Here is a 26923-nt window from a genome sequence, read left to right on the forward strand (position 1 = left end):
TGGCAACCCCATTTCCGTGAGGACAAAATGCAAGAACGATCGTCGACTTAGATTTGCACGCATTTTGATGAAGCCCATGCGGTCAAAATTACTCTGAAGCCTTCCATTATACGGTGGCTCACTCAGCCTCAGTGTCGCTTTGGAAGCCTAAACCTACACATTAATAAATAAGTATCCTTCCATTCTCAAAGCTATTGTATCTCATGTACCCTTCGCAAGAAGAAGCGCACTTTGAGTTATCTGTAAATGCAATATAAATACTGAAGGTTTGCTGTTTATTCATTATGAACAGTTCGCTATTGCTTGTACGGGAGTATTAAGTGTATGCAACTGTAATGCAATATAAATAAATTAAATATTTTAGGGTAAAGTTTTCCGAAGCTATACGGCCGGATATATAGAGCGATGTCTCATCATGGAATTGAACTCGGAGCTAAGAAAAAATGTGAAGAGGGCGTCCTTGAGTTTACACGCTTGCTTGTGTGTCCGGTAGTTCTCGTACTAAGGTTTCCCCATAAAATTATTCTGTCATAATGAGATCGTCGGTAGGCTCAGTGTCGTCATCTATTCGTGCTCTTAGGTACGTAAGTACCATGTGCGGTTTTCAATTATTTTTCGCTCCCACTTTCATTTGTGATAGCAATGCGTAATTACAATGTCAGTTAGGGTCATAGCATTCACCCTATTCTATAGGACCGAAATGTCCTTGTTTGCTAGGATATTCAGAAAATATGTGGCAGACATCCCCGCTCTGGGTTTGCGCGCGCTCTTCCCTCGCGCCAAACAGGATTCAGTAAGTTTCGATGCACGTTATGGGCATGGCAATCGTCAGAAAGAAAAAAAAACAGAAAATACGTCAAAGGCTATAACTCCTGAAAACTACTGCAATTTGTGTTTCCTTCATTTAAGACGCATCGCTTGTCTTGCGTGTTCTGCATGTACCAGCCGGGTAGAGAATGGGCCTCCAAGAAAGGGGGGGAGGGAGGGGGCATGTTTGCTGCCCTTTGCTGTATGTCAGACACCACGCATGCGAATATTATCTACGTACACAAGGTGTGTCAGCACCCGCACTGGTTGCTCAGTGGCTTTGGTGTTTGGCTGCTGAGCACGAGGTCGCGGGATCGAACCCCGGCCACGGCGGCCGCATTTCGATGGGGGCGAAATGCGAAAAACACCCGTGTGCTTAGATATAGGTGCACGTTAAAGAACCCCAGGTGGTCGAAATTTCCGGAGTCCTCCACTACGGCGTGCGTCATAATCAGAAAGCGGTTCTGGCACGTAAAACCCCATAATTTAATTTTTTTAAGGTGTATCAGCGAAAACTTTCAAAAATTGTTAAAGGTCGCCTGTGGCAGATAGCGCAATTCTGGTTAATGAGGTGGTCTACTCGAAGCGGCGGACAGTACTTGCGCGAGAAATTGAAACGCGTAACTGACTAATTAACAAAAACTCATCATATAATTTTTTCACTAATTACTTTAGTGCCTATATTGGAACTCACATTCTAGCCGTGGAGTTCGTAAGGCGGATCCAGTTGGAACAAATTCTCAGGATGACACCAGGTTTGAGATATCAATTCCCGAAATTTGCGGAGGAATGCATTGGCGTGCCAGTTACTTTCTTAACAAAACGTCGTTTTGTGCATTCAAGCATAAACGTAACTGGAACTGAAGTGGATCAGCCTTGCGAACTCCATGGTTAGAATTTGTGAATTGCAATATGGGCCATACGGTAACTAGTTTAAAAGATAATTAGTGAATTTGTTAATGAGCCAATTATGCATCTCCATTTTTTTTCGCAAGTAGTGTCCGCCAGTTCGAGTAGAGCACCTCATGAACAATAATTGTGCTAGCTGCCACAGGCAATCTTTAAGAATTTTTTAAAGCGTTCGCTGAAACACCCTGTATACGAGAAAGACATTCTTGACGTGCATCGGACGAGGCATTGCCTCGCGCTTCGATTGTAGCATCATAGAGCTATCAGCTGTCGACGCTACTTTTCTTCCGTTCAGAGCACTCAAACATTTTGCTAGCCGCACCTCCACGAAAGCACTCGCGCGGACACTTACGCTGGGCTGCAGAGGCCAACGCGAACACATTCCAGTAGCTGTCGAAGCCCAGGCCGACTAACCATGGGAAAGTCGCCACCAGCATTCGCCCAGCGTGCAATAGCGTACAGCAAGGTCTGCTCTTGCCGAACGTTGAGCTCCGGCGACTCCAGAACTTCGCAGAGATGCCGTGCGGACATCTCTGGAAACTCCTTGCTGACGCGCCATATCTGCAGTCGACGCACATTCGCGCGAAGGAAGAGTGGCTGCAAAACTCAGACAACTGCGGCTGTTTACAGAGCACACCTAGAATACGAGCTGCATACTAGCTTGACGACGCACTCTTCTATGTGGTATTCTGAGTATTATACCTCGGCCTCACCATATTTTCATGTTGTGACGATCAGGAATCAAACAGAACCACAACTCCAAGTTAAGCATCAAGTCATTCTTGGGCGAAATGGCGCCCAGGAAAACAAATGACATTTGCAACCACAACACAGCACTGAGCACACTCGTTGGTAGTCGAAGTGTGCTCCTTAGGATTAAGTGCGTCCGCAATTTGTAGCTGAGTCATCATACAGTATATCTTAATCGCTGGTATTCGTCTACATTTGCGAACGTACAGCATGTGTCTTGGTCACATGCACAATTTGATTAGGAGAGATTATTTCGCTCTAGAATCGGCAACAACATTCGCGAAATGCTCTTGAAGCCAGTCTTGAAGCCAGTGATAACTGGATGCCAGATGCAATGCGAGAAAAGACGGTCACAACCGGCGAACAAGGAAAACAGTGTTCATATGACATTTTGTTCCAAATAATTAATTTCTATATTCTCACTAATTAGCTGGCCAAAAGAAAATGCACGGCGCATCGAGAATCATTTGTAAAGATAATCTTTGGGTAAAGGCCGGACAACACCTACGTAACTTGATCTGTAATATTTATTATTACGAAAGTATTATGTGCCGCATTGAGCAAGAATTCGTCGTAGTCAGCGTGACCGGAAGATGGTACCAAAAATGGCCGACAGCGTAAAGAGTAAAAGCATGTCAAAAGATGCTCGAATTGATCTCAGGGAGGTTCCGGTAAACAGAGCAAATTAATGGCTTTGAAAAGAAAATCTGGTACATATCGGTCTGGGTGGCAATCGATGCCGGACCTACGGGGTGCGAGACGAGCCCACTTCGCCAACGCCACGGCTGCTCCAACGGGCCTGGCTGACTAAAGGTCTGCCTAGTGCGCGCGCTATAGCACGCTTCACGTCGTAGCCATCTGGCTGACTAAACGAGTGATTAGTGTGTGCGTAATCGGGCACGTGATGGTGCAGCCAATTGGGACGAGGTGACGCCACGTTACGGCTGTATAAAATGAACATGTTCATGACGTTCCGAGTTCTACAAACGGTACAAAGCTTTCACATTCCCACAAGTTAGCCGACCTAAGTGTATCTGCCCAGTTTTCTTTAATACAGAGTTTCTTAAACTATTATTTTCTAATATCCCTTCGAAAAAAACATTGCGATGGTTGGCTGAATTTTGTTACCATTAGTGCCTCGTGGTATATGTGCATTTCCTCAAACGAAGCGTTATGTTATGGAGCACTATCGTGGCGCATTAAGATGAGCACGCAAGGCGGCACGTGAAAGAGACCAACGCGGCGCCGCGTATGTGTCTTTCGAGTGCCTTCTTGGGTCCTCGCCTTTATGCACTACAACAGCGCTCCAAGATGGCGCACCAATTGCATACGCTAAATATAATATGTGTTCGCACATGCTATGCACATTGTCCCGCGTAACTTGACCCACGACTTCGAAAACGAAAGGCACTTCGGACTCGAGCCGAACCGAACATAAAGTGTTCGCAACAGTAACTCAGGCAGCGCTTGGCCAGTAGCATGCATTTGCAGCGTTATGCGACTATAGCCGGCGGCCCAGGTGCCTGCAACCTGCGTACCGCCCTGTCACTTCCCCGCGGCCACAGTCAGGCTGTTGCCAGGCTTGTACACCCATTGCACGCTTGAGAGCGCGGCACAGTAGCAGTGCGTAAAGCCCCTTAAACTTCGTAAAGTAGCGCCATGCTTTCAAGAATGCCGCCTCCTCCTCGGGCGCTCTGGCCGACACCGCGTCGCTATGGGGAACCAGCGCTGGATAGGCGGCGCGTCGAAAAGAGTGCGTTGCACGCCATCCTGGCGACGAAACGCGGCATATTCCAGCCACACGACCAGACGACACACACGTGCGCGGCCGTATTATAGTTCGTATGCTTCCGTTTCGCGCCGCTTCAAGTGGACAGTTTTCGTAAAGAAGCTAGCGCCGTCAAGTGAAGAAATGACGAAAGAAGCTTTTTAAGCTTTATATGTTTTTCACAGTGTGTCGCGGCGAGCACGTGTGTTTCTTTAATGGTTGCGCGTGTGCCGTTGCCATTTTTTGCCTTTTCAAAACAAATAATAATAATAATAATAATTGCCATGCGTGCGGGGCAGCCTGCCTCGCAAATCTAGCAGCTATGGCTCCGGTCGTGCTGCGCTATGGTTTCGGAAGTATTAGTTGGCCTGAAGACTTTCCATATTTCTCTGGATAGACATGAAAAATTCTGACGTTACTTCGCCACAGCAGTCAATGGAGAAGAAAGCTTCAGAGCATCAGCTGATTCGCGCAAGCGAGGGTTTGAGTGCTCCGCTGCTGGATCCGTAACAACGCTGGCTACATTTAGCACTAGTTACATAAATTTGCCGGATGCATCTCAGCGCCGAGTCCTCATCCGCATGCGCATTTTAAAAAAATACACAGGCGGTTTAGTCGCGCGTGCACCGGCAGTATGCGCACGCAACTCGTATTACAAGGCAGCTTTCCTCCCACATAATTCTTGGCAATGAATGAATAATATTTACTTTTCGTATCGTTCGCTTCGTGCGGTGGCATTGGAAGGGGCTTGGCGGTGGTATTGCGAAGGAAAAATGATTGGTACATATACCGGATGGTGCATGCTATTGCTCATTTTGTTTCCGAAGAAATGCCGACTGCTGCTGTTTCTGCTGTTTGGAACTGGCTGCCACGGCTGACCGTCTTCACTATCGAATAGACCAAGCATACACGTGAAATTCGGTTTAGAAACCAGCCCGACACCGCTTGACAGGGCGACAAGACAGGAACTTACTCCGCTCGCCTGACTGCCTGTATCCAACGCCGCCTCCGTTCTTGTTCTTAGGGTTTAGATGGAAAGACGCCGAAGGATACATCCTCCCTCATCCCGACGTAGTTGTGGCATTTGTATACACAACAGTACCGTCGGCGTCCTTTTGTTTTCCTTCGACTTTCAGCGCACGCAACGCCACTACCAGTAGCAATTTTCGTCCGCAGGAGCAGCTGAGTTGTGAACGTTCTAACCGCCAGGGCGGCGCTGTAGGTGAAGTGAAAACTCCAGCGCTGGTTCCCCATCGGCCTAATAGCATCACGTGGGCCCTCGCGCCGTGCATCAGCGCCATTTTTGCTCGAGAAGCGTCTACGGAGTGGCGAGGTGTGCATGTTGGCGCCGTTGCTACGCTGGAGCAGTGTAGGCGGCGCCACGGTCGAGGAGGGAGTGTGAAAGAGAGGAGAAACGAGGAGTGAAGGCGGAGGAAGAGAGTGTCGCTACTTTACGAAGTTTAAGGGGTTAAAGCAGTGCGCAAGCGCCCCATCACGTGTTTTTTTTTTGTATTCGCGGGCTTCCTTTGGCACGCAGAAAAATAAGGAACTACGCGAGACACTGCAGATAACAATTTATTACGCGGTTTCTAAAGGTACTCTACAACTTTGCGTATCACACATACGGTCTTAAGCCACTAAGTAAAAAGTTGTGTACCTTAATGTCTTTAAACAATTAGTTATAGCAGATACAAAAAATAGCCTCAGTTACTCTAGGCTATTTCCAACACTGCACGTTCAGTACTGAAGTGACGGTTGATACAGGTTGTCTCTCGTCACTCAAGTGACGAGAGGCAACCTGTATACGTACGCACTCGTTTCTGCTACAATCTGCACTGTAGAGATAAGTATTGATGCCTGCTTACGCTTATCCCGTTCGATCCTGCGCTCTCTATCAGGTCGCCAGGTTCTATTCAAGCTGTAGATATAGCTTTTACTGCGATTAGCATTCTTTACCTACATAAGCCGTTTAGCCCGCCCATCCATCCGTCCGTCCGTGCATCCTTCCGTCGTCTATCTATCTATCTATCTATCTATCTATCTATCTATCTATCTATCTATCTATCTATCTATCTATCTATCTATCTATCTATCTATCTATCTATCTATCTATCTATCTATCTATCTATCTATCTATCTATCTATCTATCTATCTATCTATCTATCTATCTATCTATCTATCTATCTATCTTCTGCCCACCCGGCTCGATTCGTCTGCCAGCTTGGGCCACTATATATGCGCTCGTTCCAGTGGTCGCGTCGTGATCTTTCCATCGTCGTTATGAAAGGTTAAATAAACGTGAATTCAGCAATACCGTATGTTGACACATTGCTATAATGCTAATCGCATTATCATCGACAGTCATTGTGAGATGAGCGCTGCCGTAATTATTTTCCCAGGTCAACTTCGCAGTTCTTTGGGGAGTACATACAATTCAGCTCAATTAAATTTTTTTACCTTCAGGCTACTTCCCTCGCCTTCTTTGCGTGGCACTTGTCGAGCGTATAATTACATTTAGATGCCATCACCTTTCCGCTAGGCTGGGGAGGTCCGTGAAAGGAAAGCAATGTCGTCACCGATCATTTCATCCATGCTCCGGGAGATATGATTCATCATTACTGCGATCTTTCTAGAAGAACACTTTATTTTCCATTTATAGGCACCGTCATTTTGGACTGTTGGACGAATTTCTTATATTCGCGTGTAATGATGTCGGTCGAAAATTATCATCAAACACCAAAAGAATTCATACTGCCATTTTCGCAAACAGAAGTTCATTGGCCATGCATTTTGTTGTAGAAGTAAAAAAAAAAAGTAGTGACTTCGTGAAGTGCCCCAGATGGCAGCACCGAGGCGCCTCCAAAAAAAAAAACAAGAACAAAAACTTGGCGGACGCTTAAACTTCGCCTTTAAGATTTGAACGCGATAGCATTCAAAGATACCTGACTGCTTCTCACGCTTCCTGGTAACTGCAGCTTACCTAACCCTAATGTGTAGCGGTCAAAGCTGGTGGAGAAACCTATGCACGAAGGCGAGTTTTCTGGTAGAAACGCCACCTTTTTCATGGGCTGATTGTGGAGGTAATGAACAGCCGCACCAAAAGAACTACATAATTTTCAGGTACCTGTTATTGTATCGCACGTTTCATATTTCAGTCTGAGAAGAATTTACACAAAAGGCATGCGCTTTCGGTGTTTTGTTTCATGGCATTTGTTTGTGGGCTGCCATTCTCAAAATTCAGAGGAATAATTTTATGAGCAGATTTAGTGACACAATGGCGCGGCCATATAACCCGCATATACCGCATGTCAGAAAGCAAAGCATGGCACATACATATACCTAAATATATACGGAAATTTTCACTCATGGAACGCTATCGCGTTAAAAAGTCTATAGATTACTTGCCCTTACTTGCGGTATATTTACCCATACAACTTAATTTACAGGTACTACACAAAAATATAATTTTCACAATTTTCTTTTGCTACATATTCATCCACATACACTGCTTATTATTTTCGCTAACAATTTTTTGCGCCCCCGCTCGTCTAACTAAACTCACCGAAAAAAAAAGTTTACCCACTTCTAGGTGTATCTTGTCCTGAAACAATGATCATCATGCGTCTTCTGGCATTTCCTTTCTGGAAAGCTTAGCGCTCACTGCTGTCATGTCGATTATGCTGTGCCACTCTGATAACATGCAGCGCGCCGATCCTTACCCAGAATTGCGGGCCATGCAGCATTAAGTAAAAGAAGGGCATGAAAATGCGCCACAAAAGGTGCCAACGTTTCATAGGACGATGTTTAAATGTTATCGCTTCGCGCAAGATGCTGCTACCCGTATCTGAAATTTCGAGCATGCTGTCATTGATTCTACCGCGAAGGAGTCATAGCTAAAGTTGTGTGCACGGCATGAGCGGTGGCGTATATTTCTGAACTGAATCATGCTATGCGCTCCACGGAGCGCGCCCCTGCCGCAAATGGCTGGATGGATGGTTGGATGGATGGATGAATGTTGTGAGCGTCCCCTTTGGAACAGGGCGGTGAGTCGCGCCACGAGGTTCTTGCTATTATGCGAGCTAATGCCCTACCTAGGTTGAAAAAAGAAAAACAGAAGAAATAAACCCACGATGAATTCCCATAACCAAATTTTCTGACCCACCATTGTGAACTTTGTTTTTGTACGACTCCGGTTTTTGTCGTTTTGCTACTTTTCTTCCACCAATCTTCCACTCGCCTCTTACTAATCTTTATGCGGACATGTTTACTTTCCCCCTGCTTTCGCTGAACCCAAGGGCTTCAAGGAGGCCAATGGTGACTAAATCAACTTCGGGGCAGATATCTTCACGATGATGCAGCGCCCTCTAGAAGATGGCGATTCTCTCACTCGGGTACCTTTGTTTTTCGCGTGGTGACATGGAAATTAAGGTTGGTGCAACGTTAGGTTATGTTGAATAAGGTTATGTTAGGGTAAACACAAGCTCCGGATAATTCGGTTAGAACGAAGCATTACATAAGCTCCCGGATTGGGTATGCGAATTGTAAAGGTTTAACGTAGACTCGAAAATCCCGTGAGTGTGCGTTTCGATAGGCACACTACTGTACGGATGCAATGACAAGCCTTACGCAGGATGTGCGTCGGGCCCTCTGCCATTTCTAGGAGTGGCGCATTCCTTAGTGCGCATAGCAACGCCATTCTGAAATACGCGCGAGCGCCATCGATCACGCTGGAATGTACGATGAGTCACGTGTAAAGGCTCGGCGCACTTGTCCCGTAAATCAGCTTTCGACGACTCGGGACAGTACTCGCCGCTATCGCTGGACTTTCAGTGTTGCTTGTTTTGCTGGGCACAAGTTCGCTCAATAAAGAATTGTGCTTTTGGCAGTTCCATTAATTGTATTTTTTATTCTACATCGTTACTGCGATGCAACACCTTGGCGACACCTTCACTGCAACGCGACAATACCTCAGCTGAAGAAAAAAAAATTGTGAGAAAGCCGATGATTGGTGAAAGTACTTTCGCTCTGCTGCTCACCTCATCGAAGTGTTCGAGTATGTATCCCAGCAGGTAGTCGCGGAAAGCTTGCCAGTAGTACTGCCCGCTGACCACGGCCAGGCTAAGGCAGTTCCCGATTTGAACGTTTTGCTGCACCATTTCCATGCATTCCTCTAGGCAGTGCTCTAGCAGCAGCATGTCGGCAGCCTCCATCACCTCCAGCACGTTATCGGTTGTAACGCATAGCTGCGCAGAAATCGCACATCGCCGCGGCGTGGAACTGAGTTAAGGCATTTTTTTTTCAACATCTTTGGTCACCGCGGACTTCTTGACTATCGCTAAGGCATTCAGACACACTTGAACCATGCTTTTTCTTTCTTTATTTTTATTTTTTTAATTTTGTTTTTTGTCGCGATGCAGCGCCAACTGGCGAAAGCAGTTCGCAAATAGATGTAAACGGTTAAGGACAGGTGACTGCGACAAGAACAAAGGACTTTAAAAAAAAGCTACAGAAATGAGAATTGTCGACTAATGCGTAAGCATTGTCTCGCTCAGCTGTAACTTTGTTTTTTGCTTACTTGCTTTTCCTAGTTTACGCACGTCTACCCATGGCCTTTCACGTGGCAAAGAATGCTTAGGCTTTAGTAGACAATTGTCAGGTTTTCCCGCCGCATCCGGCCTCTTCAATGCGATCGTACCAATTGAGCCGGAACGACGGGCGCGAGCACACCTCAACGGAGGAGAGTGGCCGAAAGGGAGCATCACCTGCCGCAGTAGCGCGGGAGGCGTTGCGTGTGGGGAGAGTGCATTGCCGCGATGCCATGCCACACTCGCTGTCGCTCTCGCAAGCCTATGTTTTGCGCGCGTTCCTCGTCCACGCAAGCTTTCGCCTGCCTTCTGACTGCGCCTTGGCAAGTCCCAATGAAAACGCGCCAACCGTCTCAACGCGCACTCTTGCCCGCCAGGTGTTGATAACTCGAAGGACCCACCCGAATATCTCAAGTTGGCCAGCAGACAAACTTCAAGTTGGCCCACCCTCAAATTTAAGTTGGCCCACCTCTAAATTTTAGTTGGCCTAGCCACAAATTTCACTTGGCCCACCCTTACCATAAGCTTCCCCATGCATATTCTAAGGAGCCCTATGTATCTCTATCGGTATTCTTGTTATATTGTTTTGCTTTAAATGGTTCCTTATTGCTTAAAAGCTAGCACTCATGTACACTTGCACTATCACAATGATTATGTGTGTTTTTTTTTGTTGCAAATCACGCATTTTTGTGCAGATAAAAGGCATTACACTTCCCGCGTCACAGGGCTGGGGAGCTCGCCAACGAATGCTTACGCGTTAAGAGACAGAGCAAGTGCCGACTCACAAAGGAAGGTTGTTTTCGAGATATTTTCTGAATGTATTGGTATCCCAGACTCTGTAATAAAAGAAAAGAGCACGACCTTCTATGCCGTTGAAACAAATGCGTGCTGTGGTCTTGCTAATTAATTTGTTTAAAATCATTGTGTGACTAACTTTCATAATATTACATTTATCGAAGACATGTCTACACTATACAGGTTAAAGCACATTCGAACACATCAGTTTAAAATGTTTGCGGCGCGCTATTCATTTCCTGACTCATTTTGACGCGTTTAAAATAAAGTCCACGAAATATAATATATGACGTGTCTACGCGCTCTCGCGCATCGGTGATAGTTCTTCACAACGAGCTCAGTGCGCAGGCATTGCCTCCAGGGCAGCGCGCTGCCGAGCGCATCGCATTTGAGCAAGTTGTAAAAGAGGCGGCATGTGCCACTGATGCATGATGTAAAAAAACGAATGCGGCCATCGCAAGGGTTAACATGCACCTGAAACCAACTTAAATATCGGGTAGCGTTCTTCATGTTCATTGTGTTCAGTTACTTCTTATGTAGGAATTTCTATTATCTTCCCTGCCGCTGCTGCAGCGTGCTTTTTTTTTTTCATCAAGGCCGATTTTGTGGTAATTTCACTAAACTTACATTCGTTTCTTTCTTTTTCTGCGACTTTAAATGCGCTTGCAGCGTTATTTCTTGCCCTATTTTGGCGGTTCTCCATTTTTATCGCTTTCCGTTTTTACATGCAACTTATCAGTGGCGATGCTAACTCCCATGCATGATTCCTTTGTCCACGTAAGAGCAAAATTTATGCGCTCTGTTCAATTCTGCACATGATTGCATTCGCTGGTCTTCAAAGAGCTCCCCTTCTTTCGCAATCCTCTTCCCCCACATATTTTATGAGCGATCCAGCTCGAGAAACAAAGTGTCAACACCTGATCCGTGTATACGTGGGCGAGCAAGGCATTGAGCACCGATCCCTTGACTCCTCCCATCAGCACGTCAGTATGGCCGCCACGTAGCAGGCCTCGGAAGTAGGGGCTGGCCGCGCACAGAAGGGCCCTGTGTGCCCGGAATGCGCCACCGTCCTCGGTGCGCAACACGCAGTCCTCTGTTCCGGGCAGCACGAAAGGACCCCAGCCCGAGGACATCGCCCTTGCACACCCGCGAACCCCAGGGTTGGACCGCCACTCGGGCTCGCACCGCTGAACGTCGGCGGCGATGACAGTGGTGCTGGCCCCGGTAGCGCTCATGGTGAAGCGTCGGTATCTTTATGGATTTACAGCTTGCAGGAAGAAAACGAAACACTTTAGAAGCAGACAGAAAGGGGCAGCCCTTGTCCTTGTTTCCCCAACAATGGCTCAAAGCTGCTCCCATGTGCCTCGATCTTCTGAGATATATAGTCGATTATGGGCTACAAGCTGAATATATAATTATTCTGTTAGAGTCAAGTTTCTTGTCGCTTACGGTTAGGACTTGCCTTACAGTCTAGGACACGAGATTACCTAGTTAACAAACAGTTTTAAAGCGAAGCTTTCTTTGCCACCCATCCTGTGCTTTCGCCTAGGGCGGTCGGTCAGTTGGCTGGTCGGCTTTTCACCGACTAGATTCTTGCACACTATTAAGTGAGAGAGAGAGAGATTCGCGCTCGGCAGTACGATCCGAACCTCGTCCCCTAGGCGCAGCATCCCCGCGCTCTAACCATTAGGCCGCGATTTTTTTTTCGTGGTATTTATATCCAGCATGCATGAGTGCTGTCGGAAACAAACGGATACATCGGCTAGAAAGCTCTTCTAGCTGCACCGCGACGAAGATACATGCGTGGAGCACCATAGAATTTCTCTTCATTCTCGAAACGCGCTACTCAGGTCGCGCTGCCCATCGTCTCTCCTGCCCATGTTGTTTTCTTTCCGTCCTTATACGTCTCAGTGATGCGACAATCTTCACATACCGGCCGCGGTAGTTTAGCAGCTATTGTAATAATAATAATATTTGGGGTTTTACGTGCCAAAACCACTTTCTGATTATGAGGCACGCCGTAGTGGAGGACTCCGGAAATTTTGACCACCTGGGGTTCTTTAACGTGCACCTAAATCTAAGCACACGGGTGTTTTCGCATTTCGCCCCCATCGAAATGCGGCCGCCGTGGCCGGGATTCGATCCCGCGACCTCGTGCTCAGCAGTCCAACACCATAGCCACTGAGCAAGCACGGCGGGTTAGCAGCTATTGTGTTGCTCTGCTAAGCACGAGGTCGCGGAATCGAATCCCGGCCGCGGCGAACGCATTTTGTTGGAGGCGAAATGCAAAAACGCCTGTGTCCCGTGCATTAGGGGCACGTTAAAGATCCCCTGGTGGTCAAAATTAATCCAGAGTACCGTACTACGGCGTCCCTCATAATCAAATCGTAGTTATGGCACGTAAAATGCCAGAATTTAATACAGCAATCTTCACTAGAAACACTAAAATGCTGGTAAGGTGGTGAAGCAACTTATCAATACAGAAAACCAATGCGGACTAAATACAATTTCTTCCCATGAATATTTCATATGAACAATTATTTGAATGAAATCAGTAGCTAATGAAAAAACAGGTTCGGCAATGCAACATGCGTGCTTTCCCCAGGTTATATGCGTTCCAATGACTAGTAGCATGTCAAAGAGTACGTCGTCAGAACTAGTTGGCACCAGATATCACACCGAATGGTGATTTAAATCATAATATTTGTGAAAATCAAATGGCACCGTTGCAGCCTATAAAACCATGTTCGATTATTTTAGGCACCTAGCACAAGCGACAATTATTGGACGTCACGAAAATGACGCTTGTGCGTATCCAAATTCTGACAAGCAAGGTTTCACAATGTAATTTACGAAATAACATTTTTTTTAGTAGGTGGAGTCAGACGCATTTTACGCACACGAGATAGTACATCATGTCCTGGCGCGCCAAATCATATTGTGCGGTGATATGGTGGCGAAAAAAGCATAGATGTTAAATCTTTGTAAACGCTTTTTTTCGTGATACATAGTACAAATATTCATCTGAAAATGTAAGTGCTAGAAAACAAACCTAGAAATGCACTTGACGCGTAAAACCCCAAAGACGTGGTCTCAATGAAAAAGTGTCAGTTTCGCCAGAAAGGCGAAGCACCTACTGCAACCGAAAATTAGCCTACAGCCATACGAAGTGATCATAGCACTTTTGTTGGCCGTATCAACTTGCAAACATTCGCTTGCTAACTAAACTAACAAGCGTGGTTTCAGCGCGCAAAGGAAACATGAACATATCACACTCGATGAATGCAGACACTCGCTGCCGAAAGGTTGGTGTGAGCAAGCGTGGCAGCAGCAGAAAGCGAAGTGGCCTTCCTGCTGTGCGTCGCTTCAGCGCTCACTCTCACCGAGAAACACACAGCACGCACAAAGCTACAATCCGCCGACGCAGCTCGACTCTGCTTGCAACGCAAATCGTTCTAAAGATGCGGCCGCGCGACCGCGCTAAGCCGCTACACGTGCAATTGCAGCCGGAGTAGAACGCCGCCCACCTTCCTCTCTTCCCTCCTCGCGGTGCTTCGCAATGTTGGGTGCCTCGCCCGCCGCGGAAGATGGCGCGCTTCTTCTCTCCGCTTCCGTCCCATTCGCACGGGCGACATTTAGCCGCGATCGCCATCTCCCTTCGCACGCTGTCATTCGCACATAAGCGTAAGGCGCGCGGCCACGGTGTTATCGCCCTTGGACTTTATACGGAACATCACGGCGATGGCAACGGCAAAAACGCGCCTGGAGTGTTCATATAACTGCGACCGCAATAAAATTTGATGAGACCTCTAGGTCAGGTCAAACATTTCTCAGGTTGACCTGCAAAGGAAGCTAGAGCTATAGGGTGAAAACAGTCACGGAAAAAGAAGTAGATACACCAGTTGCCACACATACAGATATACTAAGCCCAGTCCACCTGCACTAACCAGCCTGGAAAGAATATGTCCTCTCATAGCTTGATAACTTGAAGGCTACATGAAGGTCGCAAAGACGCGTTGAATGTGCGATCTGGCGCAATGCAGAACTTGTAATACACAGAAAAGTTTTGTTGCCAGAAGGTGTCCCGTGCTTCAGGTTTACCGAAAATTGAAAGGTTGTCAGGTACAAAGGATTTAACATAACGTTCATGGGCAGGGACTCTGTCTTTTCAGTAATGTGCACATAACTTTTGTGCATTTAATGGAACACCAAGGTATTTGGGGGGCACCACAGAACACTCTACTCCAGTCAACGGAGTAAGCGTAAACCACCAGGACCCTAACCACCAGACCTGTGCATTTTGAAGAGTTCATCTGTGCGCCTCAAACAAGACGCAATCGTCCCGCGGTACCTACAATTTGTTCAATGTGTGGCTCATCTTTGCAGAAAAAAGCAATATAATCTGCATACGCTAGTGATTTAACTTCATGTTTTAGCATGCTGTGCCCGCATGAATACTATCAGATTGAAGCATGCTCCAGCACAGCGGCTCTAAGTAAAGAGAAAAGAGGACAAGTGACATACAAGATCCTTGCTTGACAGAGGATTGGATAGCTATAGGCTCTGAGAGATGGCCAATGTTTGCAACAACGTTGAAGAAAGCCCACAAAACACGAAGAAATGCTGTGTGACTTGTCGCGTGGCACTATTCGCGCCCTTTTCTTCAGGCTTGCAAAATTTTTTTTATGTAGCATGTAGAGAACGGAAAGATGGATCGGGAATTTTTTGTGAAGGCCTACAATTTTCCGATTGACAATATTGCTATGAGTATAATGTTTGAGAATATAATTAATTAATTATAACTAATTATACATTTACGCAAAATACAAAAGTAGTGTGACTTGCTTCAAGCGACGGCAAACACCTCTGTCCAGCTACTCGGTAGTGGCATATATTTAAATTATGACACAAACTACGTGGGACAACTGTATATAAGATTTCAGTTTGGTTTCGAAAAAAAAAAAGGTAGCGTAGCGTTCAACCTAGCGCACTCGGGGTTTTGGTCCAGTAGTGGCGTCAAGGACACCACGAAGCACGTAGAACAGTCAACCTGGTGGCAAAGCATTTGTACCAATGAGCCGCTGACACGTATAGCTTCTAGGCTAGCTGCTCCAGATGCATTCGCCATCTGCCAGTTAGGAACGAAACTGGTGTTTGTTTGGGAATATTCATAGCAAGTTTCGCAACAAGCTCACAAATAAACATGCTGGGGAACTCGTCTACACGATCAAATTTGAATGTGCAAACCTCCATGCTGGATTCTAATTCAAATGTGTTTGTCCAGCAAGAGTGACTCACACATTGAAATACTTTTTCTCCGTTATCAGATTAGGAATTTTTCTTGGAAGAGGACAAGGTGTTCAGTGCATTGTCTTCGTGATATCTGCGTTATAATGGCATCTATTTAAGGATACTACTGCTTTATTTTTGGAAAAGAATAATGAGATCATTATTTTCTTTGACTTCCAATTTTTCGAAATTTCCAAAATTCCCTGAAAGAAGCAGGAAAATAACGGCTTTTCTTTCCGCCGGCTCAATAATTTCCGGATATGCGGTATCCCTAGTTGAGCAGCGACAGCAAGCAAAAGAGCTTGAAAGATACCACATACCTATCCTCGCGGCGTTTCATTCGTACTTCTGCGGAGATTATACATGGCAACGACCTTGGGCAATCTTCCACCGTGGAGGTATACGCCAATAGCCACTAACAAGATGACAAAGTTCTACCGACAGATTCAATGGATTCCAACAATTCAAATGACCGTACTTAGGGGACGCTGTGTTATCTGCACGGACGCGGAGGTGTATCCAAGAGGAGGAGAAAGTCACTCTAACGCTCCCTGAGGTCCTAACTACCTGCAACTATGCAATAGACTTTTCATATTCCGTCATTGTTTGAGCTCCAGGTTATACACGATGCGATGGGAACCCTCGCCAACTTGCCTATCATCAACGAGGTCCACATCTACACCAAAAGCCTCCGCGCAGTTAAGCATCGGAAACAAGTAAGAAAAGCGTTGCGTATTTGTGCGCAGGTGTACAAAATTCCCAATTTTACACGTGTCAGCATTACTGTCCAGTAGGTGCAGACACATGGTAATGACCACAGCAATGACCTAGCGCACCGCATTGCTCACTCTTTCTCGACACCCGTGACCTCCTCCTCTTTCACTTCCAGTTGACCCCCGGCTCTGTTCTCGTTGCCTGAAAATCTATCCTCCGACGGGACATGCGCCCATTGACATCCCTGCGTGTCTCCTCCCTTCCCCACAATATTTTCTCAGGTGGAGAAATACCCTCTCCGGAGACTTCCGGCAGCTCCCGCCTTTACAACCACCATCATTTTCTCTCAGGTTCAACCATGTGAATATCCGAAGTGCTTTGCTCCAGCGCCTGTAGCGTATGCCCGCCATCTTCCTTGGACGTGCCCTGAAACGAAGACAGTTCGCGAAGGTCTACTTAGACGTGTGAAACTGAACAGCGACCAATCCGAAGACTATGAACGATGGATTACGGACAACACATTCTATAAGTCACTGTTGCAGCATCTGCATGAATGCACCTGCATGCTTATAATTATATTTCATACTGAAGTGATGTCGCGAGGCAACCCAAGCGAGAGAGAAAAAAAAAGTCTCTGCATGGAGGGAGACGCCGCTAGGGGGCCGAGCCGACAAGACGGGCTACACATGGGCTCCGAAAACTTTCCCTGATTGTGGCGGAAAAAGGCAGTTCTCGAGTCTAGAACTACCACCCCTAACACAGGAAGGTCGACGGACTACGAAGACATCGGGATTATCCGAGGTGGGCGATTTTTTGAGCCACAAAGGCAGTTTTAATACACTGCCACGCCGGCGGCCTGGCTAACCCTAACTAGCTGGGTCTACGACGCCACTGTTCCCACCACTTCGGCGGGAACGCCGCCTGACTCGGGTGCGGGCGGGCCCCCGCTTCGCCACGAGACGCGAGGATGGACGTCGTAGAAGTGGAAGGGGAGACAATTTCCCCGGAAGAATATGACGACCAGGGCTGGATTGCGGCTCACGAACGCCGCAGTAACGCCAAGAGACGCCCAGACCTCGATGAACGATTGAAGAACATCGGAGTCTCGCCGGTTTCAACGGCGTGGAAAACCAAGAACGCACGAATTCTACAGCGACCAATGGCCCCGAGGCAACCGCAGCTACCGGAGGATGACTACAAGGTCGTGATCCGCCCGAGAGGTGGGCTCGACATGGCGCAGCAACGTATTGCGTACATAAAGGATGGCGTTCTGCTGGCAGCCGCATTGACACCAGAAAATGCCGGAGAAGATACGCTACGCATCAATCCAAGACAAAACACCATGATCATGAGCACACCGAAACTGGAGAATGCGAAACGCTACAGCAAGATACGGGAAATCCAACTTGGATCGAACACCTACAGTACGGCCGCTTACATTACTGCGCCGGAGAACACCTCCAAGGGAGTCATACACGGTATACCAGAATACGACACGTCTGAAGACGTTGAAAAAAGCCTGGTGAACTGCAGAAACCCGACTATACTACACGCAAGACGCATGGGACGCACCGATTCGGTTGTGATAGTGTTTGAAGGTACGTACGTACCACACTACGTGTACTACCGCGGAGCTGAATACCGATGCCTACTATATCGTAAGCAGTACGAGACATGTACCACATGTGGCCGCCTCGGCCACCGAGCGGATGTTTGCCCGACACCGAACAGCAAGAAATGTCGCGGGTGCGGAACTCTCAATCCACCCGAAGATCATCAGTGCGAGCCAAGATGCTTCATGTGTGGGAAGGGACACTTCACAGGAGACAAAAAGTGCCGTGAACGGTTCAAGACCCCATATCTTCTCAGAAAGAGGCAGTGGAAACAACAACAGCAACAACAACACCACCAACAACAACGGAATGAACAACCACCGCAGAAAGCTATGGTGGACAATCGCCCAAGTCGGTCCAGGGAGCGGTCGGGTAGCACCGAATCGCACAAGGGATCGACATGGACCAACAGCCACGGCAGCAGACACCGCGACAGGAGCCGCTCTAGTTCCTTCCCAAGACTCCCCGGTGGAGGCGGTGGCGGCCAGTCCAACTCCAAGTCCCGGTCCAGGTCCCGGCCCAGGTCTGAATCGAGATCGAGAGGATCACCACTACACGGAACCCCGGAGGGCTCTGGCGGGTCCGACGGCAACAAAACGCAGGTGAGCTGGGCAGACACGGTCTCCGGCGCTGCTTCTCCGTCTAATATAACACCTAATGTAGAAGGGTCCGCCCTGGAGCAGGAAATGATCCAAATTAGAAAATTGCTAGCGCAAATTACTCGTGAGAATGCTAAGCAGAGGGAGGAAATTCAACAATTAAAGCAAGAAAACGCTAGGCTTCAGCAGAATAGGACACGCGAGCCAAGTCATACGCCTACCGCCAGTACGGCACAGACGCCTAGCCGCGAGTCAACGCCCGCTCTCGCGCAAATGACAGGGACGCCGCCCCACAAAAGAAAAGCCGAAGACGCGTCAGACGCGCAAAGCAGCGTCTCAACGCACTTAGAAAAGCAAGTAGAGGGAATGTTTGTGGAGTTAACAAAGACGCTACAACAACAATTCGCCGGGTTACAGGCACAGTTCGTGGAAATTATACAAAGAATAGAAGGCATTGAAACCCGATTAACAGTCGTTGAAAACGCGCAAAAGGACTTGAGGCCTGCGGGAGTGGGACCGGTAAAAGCGACCACCAAACCATATCATCGACCCGTAGTGACAGAAACCAGTAAAGTCACCGGGGAGAATCCAACAATTAAACATGGCTCCGCGTAATAAATACATAATATGGCAATGGAACTGTCGCGGGTATCGCCGGAAACGGGGGCACCTACAGCAGTTCCTAAGTAGCAAGGAGGCCCCAGACGTCATCGCCCTGCAAGAAACGGGGGGACTGGCTAAATTATCCGGTTACAAAGCATACGGTGCTTCCGACGAGAAGGCGTCTGTTACAACTCTCGTACATAGAAACCTTACGGTCATAGAACACACCACTGGCGTGACCGGTGTAGACCACGTCCTGATTGAAATCATTCCCACGCGCAAGGGAGAAGGAAGCCTTTTCATCTTAAATGTATACAGTAGCCCTCGACACAAGGTGAGATTCGGACCGCTTTTTCGTAAATCCTTAAATTTAGCAGAAAGAAATGCAATGGTAATTGTAGGGGACTTTAATGCACCCCACGCGGCTTGGGGATACCGTTTGGAGAACGTCAAGGGTCGTAATCTATGGCTAGACGCTCAGCAGGAGGGTCTCACTCTCGTAACGGATCCACAGGCGCCCACTAGAATGGGTAACAGTGTCAGCAATGACACCACACCAGACCTAACTTTTACAAAGAACACACCTGATGCAAAATGGATAAACACACAAGAAAATCTGGGTAGTGATCACTTCATTGTAGCAACAACTGTACACGCAGGCCCATCACGAAAGAAAGGCAGGAAAATAACAATTGTCGAATGGGACTTCTTCCGCAAAATCCGGGAGGAGGAAGCTGATGAGGTCATACAAGACATCGATATTTGGATTAAAAAACTTCATCAAAGTGTGATACGAGCCACTAAGACTATTCCGGAAAAAGCAGGGATAGAGGAGGCGGACAGCAAACTCCTACATATGTGGGAGGCAAAAAGCAGCATGCAGAAACGCTGGAAGCAGCAAAAACTTAATAGAAACCTGAGAAGGAAAATCGCCATGCTCAATAAGGAAATAGAGGACTATGCGAATAGATTAAGCCGTCAAAATTGGGAGGCCACGTGCAACGCCATGGAAAGACAGATAGGGCTACCTAAAACCTGGAATCTTCTGCGTTATCTTTTAGACCCGGAAAACAGCAAGTCCACACAACGACACTGCCTGTACAAAATAATTCACAGATACAAAGGCACGGAAGAAAAACTTTTACAGGAACTACAAAGGCTATACGTAGGAAATACAACCAAAGAACAACAACATCCGTATACTGGTAAGGAGAACCCGTACCTTGACAGCCCCATAACCGAGGCTGAAGTTCGAGCGGAACTCATGAGGCTCAACACGAAATCCACGCCAGGCCCGGATGGAATCACCAACAAGATCCTGAGAAATCTCGATGATGAATCTATCTCGGCCCTCACCAGGTATATTAACACCTGCTGGGAACAGGGTAATATTCCACGACAATGGAAAACCGCTCGGGTTATAATGATTCCAAAGCCGGGAAAGAAACTTCACCTTGAGAATCTCAGGCCTATATCGTTAACGTCGTGTGCTGGCAAGCTCATGGAGCACGTCATCCTCACACGTCTAACTAATTACATGGAAGATAACGGCCTTTTCCCGCACACCATGATTGGGTTTAGACCAAAACTGTCTACACAAGACATTATGTTGCAAATAAAACACCAAATAATAGACGCGGGACCTCAAACACTAGATACAAAAGCTATCCTTGGTCTTGATCTTACGAAGGCCTTTGATAATATCACCCACAGGGCTATTTTAGAAAACTTACAAGGCCTAGGAGTGGGCCAACGGACCCACGCGTATGTTAAAGACTTTCTCTCTGACCGTGTTGCGCAAATCACAATCGGTGAAGTGAAATCCAAAGAGATAAAACTCGGAAGCCGGGGCACACCACAAGGTTCAGTCTTATCTCCCTTTCTTTTCAATGTAGCTATGATTGGCCTGCCAGCAGAACTAGAAAATATAGAAGGATTACAGCATAGCCTGTACGCCGATGATATCACCCTTTGGGTAACAGGTGGAAGTGATGGGCGGATTGAGGAAATCCTCCAAACAGCCATACATAAGGTTGAGAAATATGTTATGGATAAAGGATTGAGATGCTCGCCGCAAAAATCAGAATTACTTCTATACCGACCGACACGCAGGGGCCGTAAGAGTTCTACGGGTAAACCAAACATCACGCTTTTTGTAAATGGCACCCAAATACCTATTGTCGACAGCATTAGAGTCCTCGGACTCCACGTATCAGCGAACGGTCACAACAGGGAAACAATCAGAATACTAGAAAACAGCGCACAACAAACACTGAGGCTAATTAAGAGAATAGCTAATCGCCATTATGGGATGAAAGAGAACAATCTGGTACGTCTAGTCCAGGCGTTTGTCATCAGCCGCATAGTATATGTAACCCCTTACCTAAATCTCCAAGTAGCAGAAAAGACAAAAATCGACGGCATCATAAGACGATCATTCAAACAAGCCATAGGTTTGCCGATAAACACATCAAATGACAGGCTTCTAGCCTTAGGTGTCCACAACACGCTCGAAGAACTCATAGAAGCCCATACGATAGCGCAATATGAAAGACTCTCACAAACACCTACTGGCAGACACATACTTAACAAGCTTAGAGTAACATACGCATCACAGTATGGCACTAAAGTAGACATTCCCCACGACATAAGAAAGCAGCTTATTATCCCACCGCTACCCAAAAACATGCATCCTGAACACCACAGGGAAAGGCGGGAGGAAAGGGCAAGAGCTATACAGAGGAGATTCCAACGCTCTCAGGACGTGGTGTACGTCGACGCGGCAGAGTACACGACTACTCAGAATATGTGTATCGTTGCAGTGAACTCGCAAGGTGAGCGTAAGGTCAGCGGATCTATTAAAACTAACAGAGCCGAGGTGGCTGAGGAATCGGCCATTGCTCTCGCAATGGCTTCCACACTGGCCACGATAATAGTCAGTGATTCTAAAACCGCCATTTTAAATTACGCAAAGGGACGCATCTCGCCGGAATCACAACGTATCCTGGCAAACTTTCGCGGTGAGCGGGTTGTCCATATCATCTGGGCGCCTGCGCACTCCTCTCTCCCCGGCAATGAGGCGGCCGACACCGTGGCTCGAGGACTCGCAAACCGAGCCACCGGGGCGCCGCGGTTGGGGCTGACAGGGGACCGGATGGTTGGCTACAGGGATATTACTAATCATTACAGATTGGGAAGGGTGCGTTTTCCTCCCGCACACCCATCACTTAATAAGCAGCAGGCGGTGGCATGGCGCCTCCTTCAAACAAATACATATCCGAACCCGGTGTCTTACAATCATTATTACCCAGACCAATATTCGGCCAATTGTAAACTTTGTCAAGAAAGGGCGGACCTGGATCACATTATCTGGGCCTGCCCTCGGGCGCCACGACAGGGCCGAAAAATTCAGGATCGGAAGCAGTGGGAGACCGTGTTGTCCAGCTCGGCCCCCGAAGACCAACTTTTGGCTGTCCAGCAGGCCGAGGATGCCGCTAGAGCTCAAGGGCTTCTGGCCGCCATCTAGGCGGGGTTGGCCCCCCCACGAATCTGCCGGCTATATAAATAAAAGTTATTTCTCTCTCTCTCTCTGCATGGACGTTCAGCAGCGGCATTCGCAGAGGCCACCACGTTGCGGCGTTTCCGTTCAAAAACTTTTCTGATACGGTTGCATATCGCTGACATGCACGCTGCGCTTGGACACATTATCACTGAAAAATTAATAACTGTTGCGCTGAAAACGTTTTCCGGTAAACCTCACATCCGCCATGCGTTAACTGATGACCTTAGTACTCTTCGTACTCAAGGTCATTAAACTATAATTTTCACAAAAAAAAGCGCAGCCAGTGACTACAATTCTTTGCATCAAGGAGGAAAAGACTGCAGGCCGTGAGGCGGACAGCGAGACGCAGATGACAGCGTAGTGTTCTGTTCATTCATTCATTCATTCATTCATTCATTCATTCATTCATTCATTCATTCATTCATTCATTCATTCATTCATTCAATCATTCATTCATTCATTCAATAACGCAAACTGTATTTCTCGAAAGTAGACCGGCTTTTCCGGTCAGGTATCTGACCGTTTGGTGGCCGATCCCGACGGCAGCACCATCTAACACAGCGTCTCAAATAGTGACCTATATATAGGACTGCATTTGAAGTGCAGAGCAGTTTTCAAACAGCCAGACGGCGCCCAATGTGATCTTCAAACCCGGATAGAGCGCCAAAGAAACGATATGCAATCGCGTACCGCTTGAGAAATCCGCTTTCGGATTTTAGGCATAGCGCCCCTGGATTCTTCTGCAAGTGCGCATTGACGTCAGCAATAACGCAAATTGCAATTGCGCCAACCTAACCGGTGAATCGACCAGTGAAACCACCAATGATGCCACCCGCCAAGACACGGTCTAATCAGTGAACCGATGGACAATTAGCAATTACGTCGAGTGATGTACAATATATGATTCAACACGTAAACAATATAACAATGGAAAATTGTAAAATTGTACATAATCGTCATCACAAAGAATGCAGTGTTATATAAACGTTTCATCATCACTTGCGGTGTACGTTTCGCTTGAGCAAATTACCACGGCTGGTGAGCAATTCGACTACCAAAGAACAATTCTTCGCATCACGTACCTCTGAACGCTAGTTGTGGCTACCAAAGTTATTTAGTTATTTAGTTAGTTTTGCACTCTGAATACCCTTAATGTTTTAGAGAAGGAAGTGGGTACAGTAGGGGGGGGGGGCTGCTAAGTATGATAGAAAACCTAGCAAGGTTTATCGTTACGCTGAATGCGTGTCAGAACGCTTGCGTGATGAGGAGCTGCCTGCCGTGCTGCTGGTCAGAGAGTTTCGTACAATAATTACTAGAGTGTACTCTGGTGCTGCAATCGTTAAGCGACCATGGGTACATGAATTTGTCTTATCTACGTGCTTGTGGCTTCACGCGTTCTTGAGGCTTCGTTTATCACGCTTTATCAGCATCAATTGGCATAAACGTCAAAGCAAAAAAATACTTTTTTTTAACTGCAAAAGGCAATTAGACTCTGCGAACGTGCATAACTGCTGCAAATTGCAATGTTTCCGTTTGTACGCGGGTCCGTGGCGTAATAGTTTCAATGTAGCGCTTCTGTGCTGGAGGTTGTATGTTCGAATGCTGCCGTGGGACAATCTTATTAGTGGTTATTTAATGATTGATAATCTAGTACTTTGCTGAAAATTATCAGTTTGCAATGTCTGAAGCCGTTCAAAGCCAGAAGGACGAAGTTTAGGCAAATCCATTTACTAACCATGATTCCCATGCTGGCAGAGGCTCCCTGCGTGGAGCTCCCTTAGGCAGTAGCGCACCCAGTTACACCGGCTAATTGTACGAGATTCTACGCTGTATGCATAACGCTTCGATGATGTACGAGATGTGAAAGAACTAAAATCCTCGGCATTTGTCAGCATCCAAAGAAAGCATTGCAAACGTTTATCTCTGATGTCTACAGTCCGTTCCCTTTGTATGCACAGCGGGGGTGTGTGAATTCGGCTGCATTGCTCGGCAGCAACACTAATGTGTGTGCACACGACGCTCCTCCGAGTAGAGGAAGCCAGCCGGCTGGCCCGACTCCGGCAGAGCCGACTTAGCGCAGCCTGACTGTGCGTTCAGTTGGCTTCGTCTCTTTTGGAGCTGCGCGCCTCTGGTGGCCATCTTAACCACTACGCAGGGGCCGCGCATGCGCCTTCAATAGCACGACAGCCCGACAACGCCGACGCAATCGCCGGCGGCGCAAATGCGCCTCGAGCTCCCGCCTAATTGCTACCGAAAAAATTCTACGATACGATTGACAGCCAACCTCTGAATGAATGCTTCCTCCGAATAAATGTGCCTCTAATAAGCACCCTCGCCCTTTATAAGGCTCCTTTCTTCTCTATGTTTTTGTCCAACCCCATTTCCCCCTTCTCTCCTCTTCGCAGCGAGTGTGACGACGCGGTCAAATGATCAGCGTCAAACTCGGCGGGCAGCGTCGAGGTGAGCGTGGTTACGGTATGAGCTTATCGACCCGGCGGGCGGGGAAAAAAGGTGAGGGGAAGAGAGGCCGTAGGCGCGCCCATCTGAACGTGGACCGCCGTTCCAGGAGCCAGGCTTGGCTCACACGCGCGCGTGTCACTCACGGGTGCGGACGTCAGTTGCCGCCCTGCATCGGCCACCCCGAGCGTCACAGCCCACAACTCCTCGGCTTGCCAGCACATCTTAGCGAAGAAAGGTGAGTGGTGCGCGAACTTTCGGCTGTGCATTCGGCGCGGCACGCGACTAACGGAAGCTGTCGTCGAAGTTGTTCCTTTTGTCAAAATTTCGCACGTCGGGCGCATTCATGTACACTGCGAGGTGAACGCACGCTGCTTCGATCGGTCGCATTTGTCGAAGCTGTCTGTCTGGCGGCGGGGCTCTGCTGTTACTGCGGCACGAGGATGCTCCTCTTCCGTAGTATCTTCTACACTGTTTGACTCAAATATTAAAGCACAAGAATAATTCCACTTTTCGGTAAGGCCGCGCTCGGTCACATCATTATAGCACAGTTTGCCTTGAAGATCGGTAAGAACTTGCCTGTCATTTTATTTCGCATAAGCAAGAAGAAAGGACTACAGGATTTTCGTGATACGCTGATTCACACCTTCCTCGCTATAGTGATACCGCTTCGGTAATTTTGGATAATTATAATTTGTAATTTCGACCAAGTAATTTCCTAAGAAGAACGAAAGAATTCACTACACAACGTATCTGAGAAAAAAAGACATATTATCCTTATCCAACGCACATTTTGCGATCTGTGTGACGCGAAGCTCTCGTGCAGCTCTTAATTAAGTACTATAGACTTGCCAATTGGATTCCTGCGTCTCTGCGGTAAATTTGGCGCGCCATGCATGTGATCTCGCGCACCCGTGCTAAGCAGTGTGACAACTTTTATATTGGTCTTAATGTCATCAAGTCTTATTCAAAATAAATGTACCGGCCACTTTTTGGTCGATCCCCCGTTGTGAGCATGTGTCATAGTGTAGAAATCATAATGATTATCAGCACGCAGCGATATCCGAAAAAGCTAGTGGGCGTTGGCCAGATATGTACAACCGGGTTCTTAACCATTCTCCCGTCGTGGGTATATTTGTTTGTTTGTTTGTTTTTGCCCCCAAAAGTGGCTCATGTCCACTATGGGGGATCGGTCAAGAATCAGGAGATCTATAAGAAAGATTATCCCAGTCTAAAAAAAAGTTTTAAATACCTGAAAAGAATGAAGTCAGATAAAAGTTTAGCATCGAAAATCGTCCTTATTCACTGATTTACCTCACAGCAGCTGCGGTAAAAACGTATGATAGTTTCCCAGAGAAGAGGCTACCAATGACAGAATATCGGGAATTCTGACATCCCAGCAGCATGAAATTTCCCTTCTAAAGTGTTTTCTTAATGACGAAAAACGACGACATGGCAGGAAAAAGTGTTC

The 26923-nt window shown here is 47.3% G+C and overlaps 2 protein-coding genes across 3 annotated transcripts in view; one reads left to right on the forward strand and one right to left on the reverse strand.

Annotated features, from left to right (window-relative positions):
- Nucleotides 1-11869, reverse strand: part of LOC135905621 (kelch-like protein 10) — a 52424-nt gene extending 40555 nt beyond the window's left edge. The window contains exons 1-3 of the mRNA XM_065436577.2: nucleotides 11533-11869; nucleotides 9272-9478; nucleotides 2069-2277 (exon numbers count right to left, since the gene is read on the reverse strand). Coding sequence (XP_065292649.1) covers nucleotides 2069-2277; nucleotides 9272-9478; nucleotides 11533-11850 — 734 coding nt within the window. The 5' untranslated portion in view covers nucleotides 11851-11869. The remainder of the gene's footprint in view (nucleotides 1-2068; nucleotides 2278-9271; nucleotides 9479-11532) is intronic.
- Nucleotides 11870-18695: 6826 nt separating this feature from the next.
- Nucleotides 18696-26923, forward strand: part of LOC135905585 (coiled-coil domain-containing protein 148-like) — an 83727-nt gene continuing 75499 nt past the window's right edge. For both annotated transcript variants that reach the window (XM_070532428.1, XM_065436522.2), the window contains exons 1-2: nucleotides 18696-18833; nucleotides 25401-25690. In XM_070532428.1, coding sequence (XP_070388529.1) covers nucleotides 25422-25690 — 269 coding nt within the window. In that variant the 5' untranslated portion in view covers nucleotides 18696-18833; nucleotides 25401-25421. The remainder of the gene's footprint in view (nucleotides 18834-25400; nucleotides 25691-26923) is intronic.

The sequence above is a fragment of the Dermacentor albipictus genome, chromosome 1 (assembly GCF_038994185.2).
Source record: "Dermacentor albipictus isolate Rhodes 1998 colony chromosome 1, USDA_Dalb.pri_finalv2, whole genome shotgun sequence".
NCBI lineage: Eukaryota > Metazoa > Arthropoda > Arachnida > Ixodida > Ixodidae > Dermacentor > Dermacentor albipictus.